Consider the following 21,845-nt stretch of genomic DNA (forward strand, 5'->3'; position numbering starts at 1 on the left):
TTGCATCCGTAGGAAACGCTCATACTATATTCAGATTTATAAAACCATGTGTATGCCTATAAATACTCTTTATAAATCCCATTAAACAGGGAATTATGCAGCACATGAATGAGCCTTGAGTTCCACCCTGTTAACTCCAAACGCCCCATGTTTTGAATTTGATATCACACTTAAGTCATTCACTCTTGATGAGAAAATAACAATAGTGGCCTATTAGCTGAGCAAACATTCCTTTGCAAACTTTTATAATATAGTTATATATCATTTTGAAGGTTTGTCGGCATCAACCGACTAATACAATCGATGAGAAGCCATGGTGGCAGGAAACTTCTGAATCAATGTCATCATCCACTTCATATCTTAACCATAACCATAACCTTAATTCTAACCATAATCATGGTATTAGTGTGTGGACACTGTAGTGTAGTGGTGAGAGTACTTCTCCACGACTGCGATGATCGTCGGTTCAACTCCCAGTCGTGGCGTTCATTTATTCTTTCTTTCCGACTTAGATACAGATACAATACCTAATTATTTCACTTATACAATACTTAAATATATTACTCATACAATACCTAAATATATTACTCATACAATACCTAAATATATTACTCATACAATACTTAAATATATTACTCATACAATACTTAAATATATTACTCATACAATACCTAAATATCAATTATCTTTAATGACCACCCAGCCAGGCTGGTGGAATTTGATTTCAGTGCAACATAGAACATAAAACATATAACATCACTTACATTACGTACATACTACATGCAGTTAAATACATAAATACACAATTACAAGACGTTCAGAGTTTATGTCCATAGCATGAATCTGAATCTGAACAGAGGTAGGGGGGGTTGCGGGGGGGGGGGGGGGGGGGGGGGGTTGGTGCTACAGGGAGTTCAGTGTCCGTATGGCAGTGGGGAAGAAGCTGTATATATATTACTCATACAATACTTTTTTATTACTCATACAATACCTAATATATTTCTTATACAATACATAAATATTTTACTTGTACAATACCTAAATATATTTCTTATACAATACATAAATATTTTACTTGTACAATACCTAAATATATTACTTATACAATACATAAATATTTTACTTATACAATACCTAAATATATTATTTATACAATACATAAATATTTTACGTTACTTATTTACGTTATCCAATGAGACCATGTTCCAACACACCTCAAGAAGTTAGGTCAATCATAGGTTTGTCTACAGTGAAGTACACATTGTGTTTCCTACATGTTCTATACTAGTCTACCTACATTTACCTCCAAACCGTGCGTACGCATTGTGTAAAGTCTCTGCGGCGGTGTTTTTTTTATAATAAGTGTTTTTTATAAATCCCAAGCTCTGCTTAGAAAGTGGCGAACGTATCTTTCAAGCCCTGGTTTGCACTTACGGAAGGGTTCTAACTGACGGTCTTTTCAGAGAGTGTTTCTGCTGCGTCACTGTGTGGACTGAGACACTGTCTGTGTGAACAGGAAAAACCTGTTGAAAGATACTCGCGTTTGTCTGGACGAGGCCTGAGTTGCTTAAAAATGACATCAATGCAATTCAACACAAACATTTTTGCTTTATGATTGAGAATCGATACCTGATTCGGTGGCTTGGGGAATTATTATTATTATTTTTTAACCTTTCGATTTGAATCAAAATGTTTCTCTGATTTGAAAAAGAAAACATAATCATATTAATGTCCTTACCCTTGGTTTTTAAGGTAAGTATCCATTTGATTGGCTCATGGGCAAATGGTGTCTTATCACAATTATAGGCTATCATCAGCATCATTTTATTTTATTTTTAATTTTTTTTATATATATAAGGGATTGCTTTTGTAAACAGAAATGTCAAAGTTGAAGGCGGCTGGGTGGCGCAGCGGACATTGCGCTCGTCACCAACGCAAGAGACACCGGGTTCGACTCCGGCTGTCTGCGTTGCCTCCGGCTTGGGCCGGCCGTCATACTGACTCAATTGGCAGAGTTAGTGGGTGGAAGTTGATGGGTGGTAATCTGGACGTTGTGGACAGCGACTCCTGCAGGTCGGTCAGGGCGCCTGCACAGCAGAGACAGGAAATGGCGGGGGTAGTGTGAGCCTCCCACACGTTACACCTCGCCAATGAGAGTCCGCGCTGGCAGGTGAAAAGATGTGACAGGCTGCCTCCTCGTGTACCGGAGGGGACACGTGATGCAAGGCTTCTATCCACCCTACAACTGGCCAGTGGGGGGCATATGCGAGCAACGTTCAAGACAGGGGAGGGTAGAATTGGCACAATGGAATTGGGATGGGAGAAAAATTTAAAAAGAGGAGAAAAAGTGGATAAAAAAAAGAAATGTCAAAGTTGGATATCAAGTCAATTATTCCTTTATTAATCCTCTTGGGGAAATCCAAGTGTCATAGCCAAATGGGTGGGGGGTGTACAGAGTAAGTAATAATAATAATAATAGTGATAACAGTCGTAGTAGTAGTAGTAGTAGTAGTAGTAGTAGTAGTAGTAGTAGTAGTAGTAGTAGTAGTAGTAGTGAACAGTAGTGAGTGGCAGGATTAAATCAGACAGTAGTAATATGAAATTGATATTCGATATATATATTTGTGTTTGTGTTTGGACACAAATTCAACAAATGTTCAACTCATTGGTGATGCTGTTTGCGTGAACAGACCACTCCAACAGCATCCGCACCTAATCTTCAACAACCATCCTGCTTGATCATCAGCTTGATATCAAACAGCCGCCCTCCCGAAAACAAAGCCTATACTCGCTAATCAAAGCACTAATCGTAATCAATAATCAAAGCACTAATAATCGATAATCAAAGCACTAACCAATGCGATCGATCTTCCCCGACGCTTGCAGCCTGGGAAGCGGGAAGCGGGGAAGGTGTCGCCGGCCGGTCCTATCCTCCTCCCCGTGGTGCCGCACGCCGGAGAGACCGACACCGACACCCTGCCGGAGGTCGCGGAGAGACCCGCCCTGCTGGAGGTCCGAGGTGGAGCCGCCCTGCTGGAGGTCCGAGGTGGAGCCGCCCTGCTGGACGTCCGAGGTGGAGCCGCCCTGCTGGAGGTCCGAGGTGGAGCCGCCCTGCTGGAGGAAGAGGAGGAGGATGAGGGGGACGAGTCGGGACACAGCTGGAGTGAGTTCAAACCCTATACATCTCTACTAGGGATGAGTCCGAATTTTCGAATAGCCGTGCCAGTCTCCACATTCGATTTTCATGTCAGAGTTGAAAAATATATATTAATAATTTTTTTTATTCTTTCATTTTAATTTTTAATATTAATTCTTAAATATTTTATAATTAATTTATTAAAACTGGTTGATAGGCCAATGCAATGCTGTTATTATAGGCTACGATGGTGAATGGGGTCATTTTGATTTATTGTCGTCAGCTGAGCCGATCAAGGTTCTGAAGGATTATCTGAAGTGCAAACCCTTTGATTTTAATGATCCATTCTATTAAAAAGAATAACTGAATTGAACTCAAACTGAATATTTTAACTGTATTTAAACTGAAACAGAAAATAACAATTTCGTGTTTTTATTTAGTTTATTTTTTGGGGGGGGGGGAATCGGTCATGCACATCCCTAATCTCTACGAAGAGACTACTGTCACTGAGACATGTGTTCCGTTCAGACCAGCTTCCCTACGTGTGTGTTTTTCACTGAAGGAGTGAGGGCAAGGAAGTTGTGGACGGTGCCTACAATATTATGGAATTAAATGGTCAGAATGAGGGCAGAACAGGGTCAGAATTAAGCCAGAACAGGGTCAGAATGAGGTCAGAACGGGGTCAGAATGAGGGCAGAACAGGGTCAGCATGAGGTCAGAACGGGGTCAGAATGAGGGCAGAACAGGGTCAGCATGAGGTCAGAACAGGGTCAGAATGAGGTCAGAACAGGGTCAGAATGAGGACAGAACAGGGTCAGAATAAGGTCAGAACGGGGTCAGAATGAATACAGAACGGGTTACTTTATTCTTCGAGTGACTTTGTTCAACAAACCGGCTCGGGTCCACACAACGGCTCTGCGCCCAGGAGACGCGGAAGACGGGCTGGCGTTCTTGTGCGTCACAGAAAACGCAAGCACCGCTCTGCATTACCGAGTATAATACTCTCAAATGTGCGATCCCTATCTAACAAACTGGATGAGCTGGCCATGTTAACATCATCTCGGAAGGACTACGCAGACTGCTCCGTAATGTGCTTCAGCGAGACGTGGCTTCACTCTGGCATACCCGACTCTGCGCTACAGCTAGACGAGTTCTCTTTCCACCGGGCGGATCGCACATCAGAGTCGCTGAAAACACGGGGTGGCGGCCTCGGCTGTTACGTCAATCAAAGGTGGTGTACTGACACGAAAATTATGAACCGGTCATGCTCCCCTGAGCTAGAGACACTCGCCATCCGATGCAGACCGTTTTATTTACCAAGGGAATTCGCCTCAGTTATTATAGTGGCGGTATATATTCCCCCGCAAGCTGAGGCCAAGTCGGCGTCCCAGCAACTGGCTGCACGGATTACGGAGATGGAGAATGCACACCCGGACTCTGCCCTCCTCGTAATGGGGGACTTTAACCACGTCAACTTGAGGAAGTCGGCACCCAGGTACAAACAACAAATATTCGCTGCTACCAGAGGCGAAAAAACACTCGACCAATGTTACTGTACAATTTCTCTGGCATTTCACGCCGTGGTGCGCTCCCCTCTCGGTCAGTCTGACCATAATATGATATTTTTAATCCCTCAGTACCGTCAACAGTTAAAGACTATTAAAAGGACTGTCCGGCCTGTGAGGCAGTGGTCGACTGAGGCTGCTGATATGCTCAGCGACTGTCTGGAGCTCACTGACTGGTCTGTTTTTAGTGAAGCATGTGATGATTTGGATGAATACACTGACACAATATCCTCATACATCAACTTCTCGGAAGACAGGTGTATCCCATCAAAGATGATGACTATCTATGGCAATAATAAGCCATGGTTTAACCCCCTGAGGTCTAAAGTTTCTAGCTCCACCTTCTCAGAATATTCTCTTTTTTTTGTGTTACATAATGTAAAATTACAGATTCATACCTTCAAAATAAGCCATCAATTGTCAAATTTGAGACGATAGTTTTCAATCAATGTCCTATCAAACATTCTGGTAAAATCCTAACTACTTTTCAGGATAGGACTTGAACTTGATCCAAGTTCATTCAGCTATCTGATGAGAGAACTACACTCCCAGAATTCAATGTGATCATTGTCACTAGAACCATTTCACACCTGGAGCAAAGGCCCAGTCATTCCTTTGTTATTCCAGTGAATGGACCCAGCAGGAGGCCTAGCCTAGCGACAAGCGGCCACTACATAGTTGGGTATTGAAAAAATGCTCATATCCAAAAGTAGTAGAGAGAGAGAGAGAGATAGAGAGAGAGATGGTATTTACAGTACTGTACCATATCAAAAAAAAGAAGCAAACCAATAACAATTTGTGGTTGTATTTCTCTAGAATGACTAGAAGACCTTCTGGGATGGACGCCAAGCCTGTTCACACAACAGCAGGAACTTGCTGCACAGCCGCATGAATTTATTTTCATTGATGAGGCTGGATTCAACCTAAGCCAAACAACACACATTCAAATCCAACCCTAACTAACCTTACTGTCATGCACTTGTCCTAATATACTAACCTACACTGTAGCACTCAACACTTTGATAAACATTGTTAGTTACTCAGCTGATAGAGTTGTGCCCTTCCTGATGACTTGTCATACAGAACTTGTAAGTCGTTTTGGATAAAAGCGTCAGCTAAATGACTAGATGTAAATGTAAATGTGTAAATGTGTGTGTGTGTGTGTGTGTGTGTGTGTGTGTGTGTGTGTGTGTGTGTGTGTGTGTGTGTGTGTGTGTGTGTGTGTGTGTGTGTGTGTGTGTGTGTGTGTGTGTGTGTGTGTGTGTGTGTGCGTGCGTGCGCGCGTGTGTGAAAGTAAGACATCCTTGACTTAGTAAACTCACTGACAGCACGTGTGGCAGATTTATATCCAGCTTTTAATTTGATCGTTTGTTTGTGTGTTTCTGTGTGTGTGTGTGTCTGTGTCTGTCTGTCTGTGTATGTGTGTGTGTGTATGTGTGTGTGTGTGTCTGTGAAACATGTCTTGTACTCATTTACCTCACTAAATACAGCAATGTGTAACTGTAGATTTCAAGAGAGAGAGAGAGAGAGAGAGAGAGAGAGAGAGAGAGAGAGAGAGAGAGAGAGACATTTATAATAATTATATTATTAATTAGTTTTTTTACACACACACACTAATAACATGATCATAACCAAACCAATTTCAAATGTATCATCAAGTACAAAATAGATTTGATCGTAATATTTATGAGAATGCATGTTTTTTCACACTACAGGAGGAGTATGTCACAGTATGATGTCATAATCGAACATTCTAGAACATTTGTGTTCTATATATGCAACAATTCTCTGAGCATTTCCTGGCATTTTTTCAGACTACAACATCAATCCAGACTGGTTTGACCCTGACAGCACGTGTGGCAGATTTCATGTCAATAAAGCCCATTTGAATGAGAGCGAGAGAGAGAGAGAGAGAGAGAGAGAGAGAGAGAGAGAGAGAGAGAGAGAGAGAGAGAGAGAGAGAGAGAGAGGTCTTCACCTCTCTACTTTCTACTCTACTCAGATGGTATTTACAGTACTGTACCAACCACCGTTATAGTTGATCATGACACTGCCAGAAAGGATGTAGTATTCCTTCTAGATGGTTCTGACGGCACAAGGAATGGATTCCCAGCTATGCGTAATTTTGTTGAGAGAGTGGTGGAGAAACTCAATGACCGCGTCTCTGTGGTCCAGTACAGCAGAGATCAAGAGGTTCATTTCTATCTGAACACATACACCACAAAAGAGGATATTCTTGCCACGGTCAGTACTGTAAGAAAAAGAAGCAAACCAATAACAATTTGTGGTTGTATTTCTCTAGAATGAGAGAGAGAGAAATGAGAGAGAGAGAGAGAGAGAGAGAGAGAGAGAGAGAGAGAGAGAGAGAGAGAGAGAGAGAGAGAGAGAGAGAGAGAGAGAGAGAAGAAAGAAAGAAAGAAAGAAAGAAAGAAAGAAAGAAAGAAAGAAAGAAAGAAAGAAAGAAAGAAAGAAAGAAAGAAAGAAAGAAAGAAAGAAAGAAAGAAAGAAAGAAAGAAAGAAAGAAAGAAAGAAAGAAAGAGAGAAAGCTCCCGTCTGGTAGAGATTTGCGCTCTACTGAGCCTACCTTTCTAGTTGAAACGTTGCAATTTTTACATCATGCGTAAGCTGTCAACTGGCGAGATGCGTTGTTACAGAGCTGGTTACAGAGCTGGTCCACACTGCTATTATGAAAAGACCCGAAATGTATGTAAGCTTGTCAACTAAAGCGGTCCGTGTTTAATAATAATAATAATAATTGGACTTGGATTTATATAGCGCGACAGCGCGGGTGAGCAAACTCGTCACACAGCAGCCAGTGATCATTCATACCTCGTATACACAGACGCACTCTGCCATACAGTAGTTAATGTTAAATAAAGCCCATTTGAATTGAGAGAGAGCGAGAGTGTGTGTGTGTGTGTATGTAAGCTTTTTTTTTTTCTTTATCTGAGAGAATGTCCGCGAATGTCCTCAGACTCCTCACGCAGGAGAGGAGAAACGACTGCAAAAAGTTGAGTCCCGTGGATATTATTGCAACAGATAATTCATACATATTATGTTTAGAATTTGGATGGGGGGGTAGGCTCTGATACCAGTCTCACGCCTCTGCAGGGGTGTAACACCTATTCACAGCGCACACGCCGCTATTGTGTGTGTGCGCGCGTCCATGTATGTGCGTTTCGTGACGCGATGTAGTTCTTATCGCAAATGGAGATTATTACAATCATACCATCTAGCAAGAATTAAACGTATTTACAAGTCGTATTAGGTTTAGCAAGTTGGGGGACGTATACCTTACATGTCAAAGCACTAGAAATGGCCATTTTTCTATTTTTATCGATTTCTGAAAAGATGTCCTTTTTGAGCATTTAAGAGGGATTCTAATTCTTTTGTTGTCCGCCGACGGGTTAAAAGCTCCAGCGTGACCCCTAAGAGGTTAAAAGTCTCTGGGTTAAGAAGAATCAGGCTTTCAAAAGTGGAGATGTAGATCTCTATAAAATTGCCAGGTATGAATTTGAACGAAGTGTGAAAACAGCTAAGGCTAAGTACAGAGACAGTCTTGAGGACAAATTGAAAGCTGGGGATGCAAAAGGGGTCTGGCAGGGTCTACATATGATTACTGGGTACAAGAATAAACAGTCAGGTCAGAATGGGGACCCCCTACTCCCTGACAAGCTCAATGAATTTTATTGCAGATTTGATGCGCACTCAGGTGATCAACCCAGGGTAGCTGATAGAATGGGTCCTGTAACCCCCCCCCTTTGTAGTCGAGGAACACCAAGTCAGAGCCTTACTCCGCAAACAAAATGTTAGGAAGGCCGCAGGGCCAGACAATGTGTCTACTTTTACCCTGAAAAATGGTGCTGACCAACTCGCTACCGTTTTTACAGATCTTTTTAATTGGTCTCTCAGCACACTTAAAGTCCCGGCATGCTATAAATCTGCCATAGTTATACCTGTGCCCAAGAAATCTAGCGCTGCTTGTCTGAATGATTACAGGCCCGTCGCTCTAACCTCTGTCATTATGAAGGTGTTTGAGCGGCTTGTCTGTGATCATTTATCTAGTATGGTTAAATTAGACATGTATCAGTTTGCTTATCAGCCCAACAGGTCTGTAGGGGATGCTGTATCTATGTGTTTACACACCATCCTGCAGCACCTGGAGGCCTCTGCCACTTATGTACGAATTTAGTTTATTGATTTTAGTTCAGCGTTTAACACGATTGTGCCTTTTAAATTATTTGAAAAACTTAAATTGCTCGGAATTGATGAGTCTCTGTGCTATTTTATTCTAGATTTTCTCTCAGACAGAGAACAAGTGGTTAAAGTAGGTAATTTGTTCTCTAGTTCCAGGACCTTGAACACCGGGGCCCCCCAGGGCTGTGTTCTCTCTCCTCTGCTCTACTGTCTATACACTAATGACTGTGCCTCCCACTCTGATTCTGTTAGATTTTTTAAATATGTGGATGACACAACAGTAGTGGGACTAATTAAGAACGGGGATGAATCGGCCTATAGAGCTGAAGTCGATAGCTTTGCTGTATGGTGCAAGGAGAACGACCTGCTTTTGAACATCTCCAAGACAAAGGAAATCATAGTTGACTTCCGGCGCGGGGAGGCAGTCCACCCTCCTCTGTACATAAACGGCCAGCAGGTGGAGAGGGTGGACAGCTTCAAATTCCTCGGCATCACCATATGTGATAATTTAAAATGGGAAGTTAACACCAGCCTCATAATTAGCAAAGCCCACCAGAGGCTCCACTCCCTGCGCCAGCTTAAAAAGTTTGGTGTGTCCAGGGAGGCGATGCTCAGTTTTTATAGAGCCACTGTAGAGAGTGTCCTTACCTTCTCATTGACTGTGTGGTACGGAAACACCACCGTCCATGATAGGGGACATTTAGAACGTACTGTACGCACAGCGTCAAAAATCATCGGCTGTGAGCTCCCCTCTGTGGCCTCCATTTATGCCACACAAATCCGGCGGAAAGGGGAAAAGGTGATCAGGGACCCGTCTCACCCTGCTTACGACCTCTTTAACCCCCTTCCCTCTGGCAGAAGACTCCAACGTCTCAGGTGCAGGACATCCCGTTTTAAAAACAGTACATATCCCGAGGCTGTCCGTCACCTGAACTCGAGTACAAATGTACAGGCACTTTGCACAACAAGGGCTAGCACCAGCCAACATGCACTTTAAGGCAATATGCACGTTAAAACTGGTACACTGAGCAATTTATTTTAGGTATTGTAGCATTTTTTTCTTTTTAATTGTTTGTGTAAAACTCTTTTTATATTGTATTCTTGTGTTTTTATATTGTATGTTTTTAACATTGTCTGTACTGTACGTGGCACCAAGACAAATCTATCTATCTATCTATCTATCTATCTATCTATCTATCTATCTATCTATCTATCTATCTATCTATCTATCTATCTATCTATCTATCTATCTATCTATCTATCTATCTATCTATCTATCTATCTATCTATCTATCTATCTATCTATCTATCTATCTATCTATCTATCTATCTATCTATCTATCTATCTATCTATCTATCTATCTATCTATCTTCAGAATGAGGTCAGAACGGGGTCAGAACAGGGTCAGAATGAGGACAGAACAGGGTCAGAATGAGGTCAGAACAGGGTCAGAATGAGGTCAGAACGGGTTCAGAATGAGGTCAGAACGGGTTCAGAATGAGGTCAGAACAGGGTCAGAACAGGGTCAGAATGAATACAGAACGGGTTCAGAATGAGGTCAGAACGGGGTCAGAACAGGGTCAGAATGAGGACAGAACAGGGTCAGAATGAGGTCAGAACGGGGTCAGAATGAATACAGAACGGGTTCAGAATGAGGTCAGAACAGGGACAGAACAGGGTCAGAATGAGGTCAGAACAGGGTCAGAACGGGGTCAGAACAGGGTCAGAATGATGACAGAACGGGATCAGAATGAGGTCAGAACAGGGTCAGAATTAGGGACAGCCGTGACAATTCTGCCACCACCATTTCTCAGAATCTATCTATCTATCTATCTATCTATCTATCTATCTATCTATCTATCTATCTATCTATCTATCTATCTATCTATCTATCTATCTATCTATCTATCTATCTATCTATCTATCTATCTATCTATCTATCTATCTATCTATCTATCAATATATCTGGCAGTCTCATAGCTCGTGGTCATCGTCCGTAGAGTGCTTGCCGATTTGATGGTTAGCGGGAGCTTGTTCCAGAGTTTTGGCGCTGTAACTGCGAAAGCTCGGTTTCCCTTCGTCATCAGGTTTCACTGTGGGATCAAAGGCAGTAACACAGCGTATGCCAAGGAGCCCGTTACTATGGCCCTCTCTTAGTTAGCATGCACTTCCACCTAACGTCCACCAGAGGGCCACCTCATATAACAAATTTTGTTGATCAGCTTTTGCCTTGTAGTGGATCTATCCCTGATATACAGGCCAAGTGTGGGTGTGTATGTGAGTGTGTACTGTACTACTTGTGCGTACAGGCATATGTGTCTGTGTGTATGTAAGTGTGTACTTGTGTGTGCAGGCATGTGTGTGTGTGTGTGTGTGTGTGTGTGTGTGTGTGTGTGTGTGTGTGTGTGTGTGTGTGTGTGTACGTGAGTGTGTACGTGAGTGTGTACTGGTGTGTGCGGGTGTGTGTGTGTGTGTGTGTGTGTCCTGTGGGGAGTAGATTGATGAGGACCAGGGAGGTTAGTGGTGGAGATGACGATGTGGCATGAAGCCCAGAGAGAGAGGCTACAGGACTGTCTGACAGACACAGAGATGAAGAGGGAGGGAGAGAGAGAGAGAGAGAGAGAGAGAGAGAGAGAGGTGGAGATGAAGATGACAGACAAACCTTCTCTTATATTTACCCTTTATCTCCTCCTCCTCCTCTTCTTCCTCTCCTCCTCCCTCTTCCTCATTATCCTCATCTTCCTCATCCTCCCTTTCCTCGTCTTCCTCTTCCGCCTCCTCCCTCTCCTCCTCCTCTTCCCCCTCCACCTCATCCCCCTCATCCTTCTCTTCCTCCTCATCCCTCTCCTCCTCCTCGTCCTCATTCTCCTCCACCTCATCCTCCTCTTCCTCCTTCTCATCCTCCTCTTCCTCCTCCTCCTCCTCCTCCTCCTCCTCCTCCTCCTCCTCCTCTATATCCTCCTCCTCCTCATCTTCCTCATCATCCTCCTCCTGCTCCTCTTCTTCATCCCTCTCCTCCTCCTCTTCCTCCCTCTTCTCTTCCTCTCTCTCCTCTTCCTCCCTCTCATCCTCCTCTTCTTCATCCCTCTCCTCCTCCTCTTCCTCCCTCTCCTCTTCCTCTCTCTCCTCCTCCTCCCTCTCCTCCTCCTCCTCCTCCTCCCTCTCCTCCCTCTCCTCCTCCTCCCAGAGAGCATCGTCCAGCGGTACGGCAGCCTCCCCGGGGTGCTCCATGACATCGAGCTGGAGAAGGGCAGGTCGGGGCTGGGCATCAGCCTGGCTGGGAACAGGGACCGCTCCCGCATGAGTGTGTTCGTGGTGGGCATCGAGCCCAGCGGGGCGGCGGGACGCGACGGACGCATGGTGGTCGGAGACGAACTGCTGGAGGTGAGCGGGTCGTCTGGGCCCAAGTGGGTGTTCTGTAGACAGGGCTGCTTTCTTTCTTTCTTTCTTTCTTTCTTTCTTTCTTTCTTTCTTTCTTTCTTTCTTTCTTTCTTTCTTTCTTTCTTTCTTTCTTTCTTTCTTTTTTTTTTCTTTCTTTTCATTTCTTTTCTTTCTTTTCTTTTCTTTTCATTTTTTTCTTTTCTTTTCTTTTCTTTTCTTTTCTTTCTTTCTTTTCATTTATTTTCCTCTTTCTATCTTTCTTTTTTTCTTTCTTTTAATTTCTTTCTTTCTTTCTTTCTTTCTTTTCATTTATTTTCTTTCTTTCTTTCTTTTCATTTATTTTCTTTCTTTCTTTCTTTCTTTCTTTCTTTCTTTCTTTCTTTCTTTCTTTCTTTCTTTCTTTCTTTCTTTCTTTCTTTCTTTCTTTCTTTCTTTTCATTTATTTTCTTTCTTTCTTTTCATTTCTTTTCTTTCTTTCTTTCTTTCTTTCTTTCTTTCTTTCTTTCTTTCTTTCTTTCTTTCTTTCTTTCTTTCTTTCTTTCTTTCTTTCTTTCTTTCTTTCTTCTTCTTTTTCTTTCTTTTTTGTCTTTGTCTAATGTTCCACATTAAACGATCATAATGAAAAGTAAAAGATAAAACAGCAAACATAAAAGATTAATCAAACAATCTCCATCAGAAAACAAAACAAAAGAGAAGGAGCGTGTGTTGAGAAGGAGCAGGAAGAAGCCAAAAGCGTATCATGGCATGTCCCTTCATCAAGTGTCATATTAGATAAAGTAAAAATATCTTAGGAATCAATAATAAGGGCGGCTGGGTGGTGCAGCGGACTAAGCATTCGTCACCAACGCGAGAGACACTGGTATCGCATCCGGCTGTCAGCGTTGCCTCCGGCTTGGCCAGCCGTCATACTGGCTCGATTGGCAGAGTCAGCGGGAGGGAAGCCGGTGGGTGGGTCCGGGTCGTTGTAAACAGCGACTCCTATAGTTCGGTGGGGCGCCTGCACAGCGAGGGAAGGATCTGGAGGGAGGTAGTGTGACCTTCCACACATTACACTCTCCCAGTGAGAGTCCGCGCTGCCAGGTGAAAAGAAGTGGGCTGGGTACACATGTGTCGGAGGAAGCATGTGATAGTCTCCGCCCTCCGAGACCGACGGTAGGGGGTAGAGTGCGCAACGACCAGGAAGGGGATTGGGAATTGGCATAACGACTAACATTGGGAGGGGAAAAAAACGGAAAAAGAAAGGTGGAAAAAGATAATTAAAAAAGGAATCAATAATAAATATTGACATCATATGTACGTCATCACAAAATGCAGTACCCTTGCAAACAGTTTCATCATTGAATCAGAATCAACTATTTAATTAACTCTCTTCATTTCTGTATTTCTCTAAATTTATTTTATTATATTTGTATTTAAAATGTGACAAGCTGTTAGTTTGCTTGATCTCTTCATTACATTTACATTTACATTTTGTCATTTAGCTGCACACTTTTATCCAAAGCGACTCACAAGTTCTGTACGACAAGTCAGCAGGAAGCGTACAACTCTATGAGCTGAGTAACAAAAACGTATTCCTCTAATCCATTCCACAGACGGAAACACACATAGTACAGGGCTGTTATGACCTTTCCTTCTTAAGTCCTTCCCTCTATATCCTTGAACATGTTTTGAAGGTCACCAGGAAGTTAATTGTTTCTTGCTTTAAACATAATTTGTGTCCTTCTAAATTTCACTAGATCCATGAATTTCTAGCATGATGTACAGAATAACTGTCTGTATCCAAAAATTCAAAATACCAGAAATCACCTAATGCCATATCATCAAAAACATAACAATGTGGTTTGCTTTTTCGATGTTGTCAGTGGCCTTGTTATCAGTGCTTATTTGTGTCAAAGAGTGCAATAACGCTGTTTGTTCTTTTGTACTATCAGATCAGTAGGTAGATTCTCCATGGCTACTGTAACCATAACAATAACGCTGTTTGTTCTTTTGACCTATCAGATCCATAGGCAGATTCTCCATGGCTACCGTAACCAGGACGATAATGCTGTTTGTTCTTGTGACCTATCAGATCAATGGGCAGATTCTCCATGGCCACAGCCACCAGAATGCATCCTCCACCATCAAGAGCAGCCCTTCCAAAGTCAGAATCATCTTTGTCAGGTATGGAGAATACTTATAATAATACTAATAACATACGATGCTGACATCTACTACTGATAACCTCTAATGACATTGTTATAAAACAATATTTTAGTTAAAGGTAGAATCTGTAATGATGTCAAACAGTGACCTCTAGACAAACGTTTTGGTATTGCATTTGGTATGTGCGGGTTGAAGTTGATTGGGTATAGGAGAATATAAATATAAATAAGTTACTATATAGTTATAATTTGGTAGATATATTATACAATATATAGCTATAATATATATCGTTTTATATAGGGATATCCGATATTATCGGCCTACCGATATTGGCATTAAAATGTGATATCGGAAATTATCGGTATCGCTATTTTTTTTTTTTTGGAAAAAGGTTTATTATTATTTATTTTTTTACATTTATTTAACCTTTATTTACCCAGGCAAGCAAGTAAGAACAAATTCTGATTTAATTTATTGTCAAAAGTATGCATAATGTTGTGTTAATTCCACGACAAGAGATATGTAATGTTAATTACCTGAAATTATTCAGTTTTTGGGGGGTTGATATCGGTATCGGAAATTAAGAGGTGGACTATATCGGTATCGGTAAAAAAGCCAATATCGAACATCCCTAGTTTTATAGTAACATATTATACTGCAAGTCATCCTCTATCCCCACGCATCTCAACTCACACACCAGACCAAGACAAAGGTAATGTAAACAAAGTACAATACCAGGTCGCTGTTTGACGGCCTTACAGATTTTACCTGTAATTAAAGCTCCACTACAGAAGAGTAGCACCCTGTTTAAACATGGTGGAGAAAACAGCAACAAAACAGACATTTCATTCAAGGTTTTCCTAATTTACAGTGATGTTGAGTAAACAACTAAAAGAGATAAGAATAAGATAAAAACAAGTAATCAGCATGATAAAATCAAGATAAAATAAGATAAAAACAAGTAATCAGCACGATAAAATCAAGATAAAATAAGATAAAAACAGAAAACACGGACTAAAAGCAATTACAAAGTGACATAGAATGGTTATCAATCAAAGCCATAAATTGTCCAAAGGTTGGAAGAGTATCCGACTTTAAAGTGCATTGAAGGGTGTTCCAAGATTATGGAGCACTAAAAGAGAAGGCGGTTCTTCCAAAATTAGAGCAAGCTCAAGGAACCTACGCATAAAAAAAAATATATTTCTTCAAGCAAGGCACAGTTTTACATTTGTGTCGTTTACATTATAGCCTCTACCTTTGGTAGTGTGGTAGTGAAAGGGTTAAGGACCAGCTAGTCACTAGAACGGGTTCCAAAATTCCAATCCAATAATGATGTAGTATAAGGAGGTAGCTTGCCAATAATGATTTAGTATATGGAAGTATCTTACCAATAATGATGTAGTATAAAGAGGTAGCTTACCAATAATTATGTAGTATAAGGAGGTAGCTTACCAATAATGATGTAGTATAAGGAGGTAGCTTACCAATAATTATGTAGTATACGGAGGTAGCTTACCTATAATTATGTAGTACTGTATATGGAAGTATCTTACCAATAATGATGTAGTATAAGGAGGCAGCTTACCAATAATCATGTAGTACTGTATAGGGAAGTATCTTACCAATAATGATGTAGTATAAGGAGGCAGCGTACCAATAATGATGTAGTATAAGGAGGTAGCTTACCAATAATGATGTAGTATAAGGAGGTAGCTTACCAATAATTATGTAGTACTGTATATGGAAGTATCTTACCAATAATGATGTAGTATACGGAGGTAGCTTACCTATAATTATGTAGTACTGTAGGCCTATATGGAAGTATCTTACCAATAATGATGTATAAGGAGGCAGCTTACCAATAATTATGTAGTACTGTATATGGAAGTATCTTACCAATAATGATGTAGTATAAGGAGGTAGCTTACCAATAATGATGTAGTATAAGGAGGTAGCTTACCAATAATGATGTAGTATAAGGAGGCAGCTTACCAATAATTATGTAGTATAAGGAGGTAGCTTACCAATAATTATGTAGCATAAGGAGGTAGCTTACCAATAATGATGTAGTATAAGGAGGTAGCTTACCAATAGTGATGTAGTATAAGGAGGTCACTTACCAATAATGATTCTGTGAGGGTTCGGTGTGGGAATAGGTGAGGAGACCCCAAGTGCAGAACACGAGCAGAGAGAGTAGAGGCAGAGACGACGGGATGAAGATGAACGGGCTTTTACTATTAACAGTTGCAACAAGGATACATGTCAAAACGGTAACAAACAAAAGCGAACTGTAAAACCCGAAAACAATACTCAGCAGTGCTGGAAAAATATGGACTAAGAAAGGAACGGACTCACTGGGAAATACAGGTGACAAAGGTGAGTATGTGAGTGACCGAACACAACTGTAGACAAAACAATGACAAAACAATGGCGCAACAATGAATGTGAGAAACGGGCAGCACTGCCTGTGATTGCTAATGAGTGCCAGCTGGCTTAAGGCCAGGCATGGCCAAGACAGGTTAACACAAAATATTAGTAAAAGGAAATCTCACACTATAAACATATATGTAAAGGGAATATCTCCACACTAGAAAAATATATGTAAGGAGATAATCTCCACACTGGAAACATATATAAAGAGATAACCCTTAAATGATAAACACACTAGAAACATATATAAAGAGACAAACCCCTACTGGAAACAAATGTAAAGGATAAACCTTTCAGGAAACATATGTAAAGGAAACCTTAATGGAAACATATGAAAAGATAAACCTTTTAAACACAAGGTAAAACGGGGAAACACAACATGCATAGAGGAAACACAGCATTAATCACAGTATTAATATTATTCAGCAAACCTAGGAGGTTCAGTAACTGGAGCTGCTGCGTTTGGCCACCAGAGGGCGGCAGAAAACCACTGTTCATATTGTTCAGGTAGGGTCCCTGGCTGGGAACTGTATCAGTTCCGCAACCATTTCCATTTCCGGGGTAGGCCTGATTGGCCGCGACAGGCACGTGACGCACGTGGCACGCCCCCGTGGCAGCCCCAGCGGCAAGCGCGCTACGGCTGGAGTTCACTTCGCCTTTCACATCGCTGCCGTTGGCGAAAGCAGGATGAGAGAGCGTAGATTTCGCTGTGTATCATTTAATCATTTATCATTTAACATTTGAAAGGCATACATTGTTGTCATACAGAAGTACAGAATACTTTTATCCAAAATGCTTCTTACTGTTACACTGTTAGAGACTGTGCTAGACAAATGAATGACTAATTCGGTCAGAAATAACGTAACTAATAACGTTAGTAAGCACTGCTTATATGCTTATTATGTCTGCGGGGTACAGTAAACGTTTCTCCCGGTACATTCTGAAGAACACACCGCTGTATGTTGGAGAACCAGCGGTCTTCCGCTCCTCCTCACTCGAGTGAGAGCAAAGCCGTGCACAGCTCAGCCCTGTGTGATGCCGCTCGCGTGAGCATATTCTCCCCGCTGGTGATCGCAGCACGGAGGGTCGCGGACCAGCCTGGCAGCATAGCTATAAAGACATATTCATAATCCAACATATGTGTAAAGAAACAACATATTCCGATTGGAAGGACTCCCATCTCCTCCTCGCGTCTCACACAGGGCTGAGCTGTGCACGGCTTTGCTCTCACTCGAGTGAGGAGGAGCGGAAGACCGCTGGTTCTCCAACATACAGCGGTGTGTTCTTCAGAATGTACCGGGAGAAACGTTTACTGTACCCCGCAGACATAATAAGCATATAAGCAGTGCTTACTAACGTTATTAGTTACGTTATTTCTGACCGAATTAGTCATTAATTTGTCTAGCACAGTCTCTAACAGTGTAACAGTAAGAAGCATTTTGGATAAAAGTATTCTGTACTTCTGTATGACAACAATGTATGCCTTTCAAATGTTAAATGATAAATGATTAAATGATACAGAGCGAAATCTACGCTCTCTCATCCTGCTTTCGCCAACGGCAGCGATGTGAAAGGCGAAGTGAACTCCAGCCGTAGCGCGCTTGCCGCTGGGGCTGCCTCGGGGGCGTGCCACGCGCGTCACGTGCCTGTCGCGGAAATGGAAACGGTTGCGCAACTGATACAGGCGGCTGGGACCATGACAGATGTAGTATAAGGAGGTAGCTTACCAATAATGATGTAGTATGAGGAGGTAGCTTACCAATAATTATGTAGTATAAGGAGGTAGCTTACCAATAAGGACCTTAAAAATTAACAAATACCAGTGTTTGTTGTGCCTCTCCATCAGTGAGGACTAACCAACCTTCTCATAAAGGACACAGTGATGATTGTCGTATCTGTCATTAGTGATGAATCTGAGGGCAGAGTGATGGACAGAGTCCAGGGATTTAAGGGCTGAGGCTGCAGCATGTCTATAGATTACCTCACCATAGTCTAGGACTGATAAGAAAACTGCTTCGACAACTCTCTTCCTACTAATCAAAGGGAAACTGGTTGTTGTAAATTTCTCATCGAGTCACACAACAAGATATTTATATTCAGTGACTCTCTCCACCACTTACAGTAGTGATGTGTAAACCATCATATTCAATGGTGTTCAGTTCCCTTTAAGTAGACACTTATACTGTATGTAGATAGATACTTAGATACTTAGATACATTTTTACTTAATTTTTTACTTACTTTTTTACTGTATGAAGCACACTCTCAGGGGCTCATACAGAACGAAGCATTTCACCGTAAAGTACATGTATTTTTTAACAAACTTGAAACTTGTATGTGACGTGGATGATGGGTGGATCTTAGATTAGCAACAAAGGGGTATCCTAGCGGAGAAAACACGGGATTCCAACCATTATTTATTCCTCTCTCTCATATCTACACACAAACAAACACGTTATCTCTTCCTCTCTCTCATATCTACAAACAAACAAACACGTTATCTCTTCCTCTCTCACATATCTACACACAAACAAACACGTTATCTCTTCCTCTCTCACATATCTACACACAAACAAACACGTTATCTCTTCCTCTCTCACATATCTACACACAAACAAACACGTTATATCTTCCTCTCTCTCATATCTACACACAAACAAACACGTTATCTCTTCCTCTCTCACATATCTACACACAAACAAACACGTTATATCTTCCTCTCTCTCATATCTACACACAAACAAACACGTTATCTCTTCCTCTCTCTCATATCTACACACAAACAAACACATTATCTCTTCCTCTCTCTCATATCTACACACAAACAAACACGTTATCTCTTCCTCTCTCTCATATCTACAAACAAACACGTTACATCTTCCTCTCTGTCATATCTACACACAAACAAACACGTTATCTCTTCCTCTCTCACATATCTACACACAAACAAACACGTTACCTCTTCCTCTCTCTCATATCTACAAACAAACACGTTACATCTGCCTCTCTCTCATATCTACAAACAAACACGTTATATCTCACTCTCTGTCATATCTACAAACAAACACGTTACATCTTCCTATCTCTCATATCTACAAACAAACACGTTACATCTGCCTCTCTCTCATATCTACAAACAAACACGTTACATCTTCCTCTCTCTCATATCTACACACAAACAAACACGTTATCACTCCTCTCTCTCTCATATCTACAAACAAACACGTTACATCTGCCTCTCTCTCATATCTACAAACAAACACGTTACATCTTCCTCTCTGTCATATCTACAAACAAACACGTTACATCTGCCTCTCTCTCATATCTACAAACAAACACGTTATATCTCACTCTCTGTCATATCTACAAACAAACACGTTACATCTGCCTCTCTCTCATATCTACAAACAAACACGTTACATCTTCCTCTCTCTCATATCTACACACAAACAAACACGTTATCACTCCTCTCTCTCTCATATCTACAAACAAACACGTTACATCTGCCTCTCTCTCATATCTACAAACAAACACGTTACATCTTCCTCTCTGTCATATCTACAAACAAACACGTTACATCTTCCTCTCTCTCATATCTACACACAAACAAACACGTTATCTCTTCCTCTCTCACATATCTACAAACAAACACGTTACCTCTTCCTCTCTCTCATATCTACACACAAACAAACACGTTATCTCTTCCTCTCTCTCATATCTACAAACAAACACGTTATCTCTTCCTCTCTCTCATATCTACACACAAACAAACACGTTATATCTTCCTCTCTCTCATATCTACACACAAACAAACACGTTATCTCTTCCTCTCTCTCATATCTACACACAAACAAACACGTTATCTCTTCCTCTCTCACATATCTACACACAAACAAACACGTTATTTCTTCCTCTCTCACATATCTACACACAAACAAACACGTTATCTCTTCCTATCTCTCATATCTACACACAAACAAACACGTTATCTCTTCCTATCTCACATATCTACACACAAACAAACACGTTATCTCTTCCTATCTCTCATATCTACACACAAACAAACACGTTATCTCTTCCTCTCTCACATATCTACACACAAACAAACACGTTATTTCTTCCTCTCTCACATATCTACACACAAACAAACACGTTATCTCTTCCTATCTCACATATCTACACACAAACAAACACGTTATCTCTTCCTATCTCTCATATCTACAAACAAATACGTTACATCTTCCTCTCTCTCATATCTACAAACAAACACGTTACATCTTCCTCTCTCTCATATCTACACACAAACAAGTTCAAGTTCAAGTTTCAAGTTCAAATTTATTTATTAGTTGTCATACAGAAATACAGGATACTTTTGTATGAAATATACTTTTCCTCCTGAGAGTGTGCTAGGTAAAAATAGATAATTATAAAAAGTATAATAAGTATAAAATAGAAAGTCAAGTACTTAACAAGTGTAAACAAGACAAAAAATGTCAATATACATATGTACAATATACAATGCAGAGTAGTTACAATACTGTATACAAAAACAGAGTAGTTTATACAATACAATATAAATGGGATGAGGTAAATGGGATGAGGTAGCTTGTGGTGCCACCTTGTGGTGGTAAGGTAAGGTGCAAGGCTTGGCTATGTGCAATGAGTTGCCAATAAATATAAAGTGTGTTAGTGTCTAAAAGGGTGTAAAGTGGGTGCTACTGTACAATGAGTTGTCCATTTAAAGTGAGTGTGTACGTGTGGGTGTGTGTGCTGTGAGTGTGTGTTGATGGTTTGTTACATAGTGTTAATTGTCATTGAGCATCCTGATGGCCTGGGGATAGTTATATCTTCCTCTCACGCAGTGTTAATTTTGTCAACGAAAATTATGACTAAATTTGGTCGTCAACGAAGCTTTTTCCCCTGACTAAATCTAGACTAAAACAAAAAAGACAAAATCGAGACTAAAACTGACTAAGACTAAAATGAAAAAT

The 21,845-nt window shown here is 41.1% G+C and overlaps 1 protein-coding gene across 1 annotated transcript in view; it reads left to right on the top strand.

Annotated features, from left to right (window-relative positions):
* LOC311226789 (multiple PDZ domain protein-like) overlaps positions 1 to 21,845 on the top strand; it is a gene marked incomplete at its 3' end in the record, with an annotated part of 241,582 nt that overhangs the window by 183,241 nt on the left and 36,496 nt on the right. The window contains exons 29-31 of the mRNA XM_084312194.1: positions 2,887 to 3,163; positions 12,087 to 12,283; positions 14,352 to 14,443. Of these exons, the coding sequence (XP_084168320.1) occupies positions 2,887 to 3,163; positions 12,087 to 12,283; positions 14,352 to 14,443 (566 nt within the window). The remainder of the gene's footprint in view (positions 1 to 2,886; positions 3,164 to 12,086; positions 12,284 to 14,351; positions 14,444 to 21,845) is intronic.

The sequence above is a fragment of the Notolepis coatsorum genome, assembly GCF_963971535.1.
Source record: "Notolepis coatsorum genome assembly, chromosome: 4".
NCBI classification, from domain to species: Eukaryota; Metazoa; Chordata; class Actinopteri; order Aulopiformes; family Paralepididae; genus Notolepis; species Notolepis coatsorum.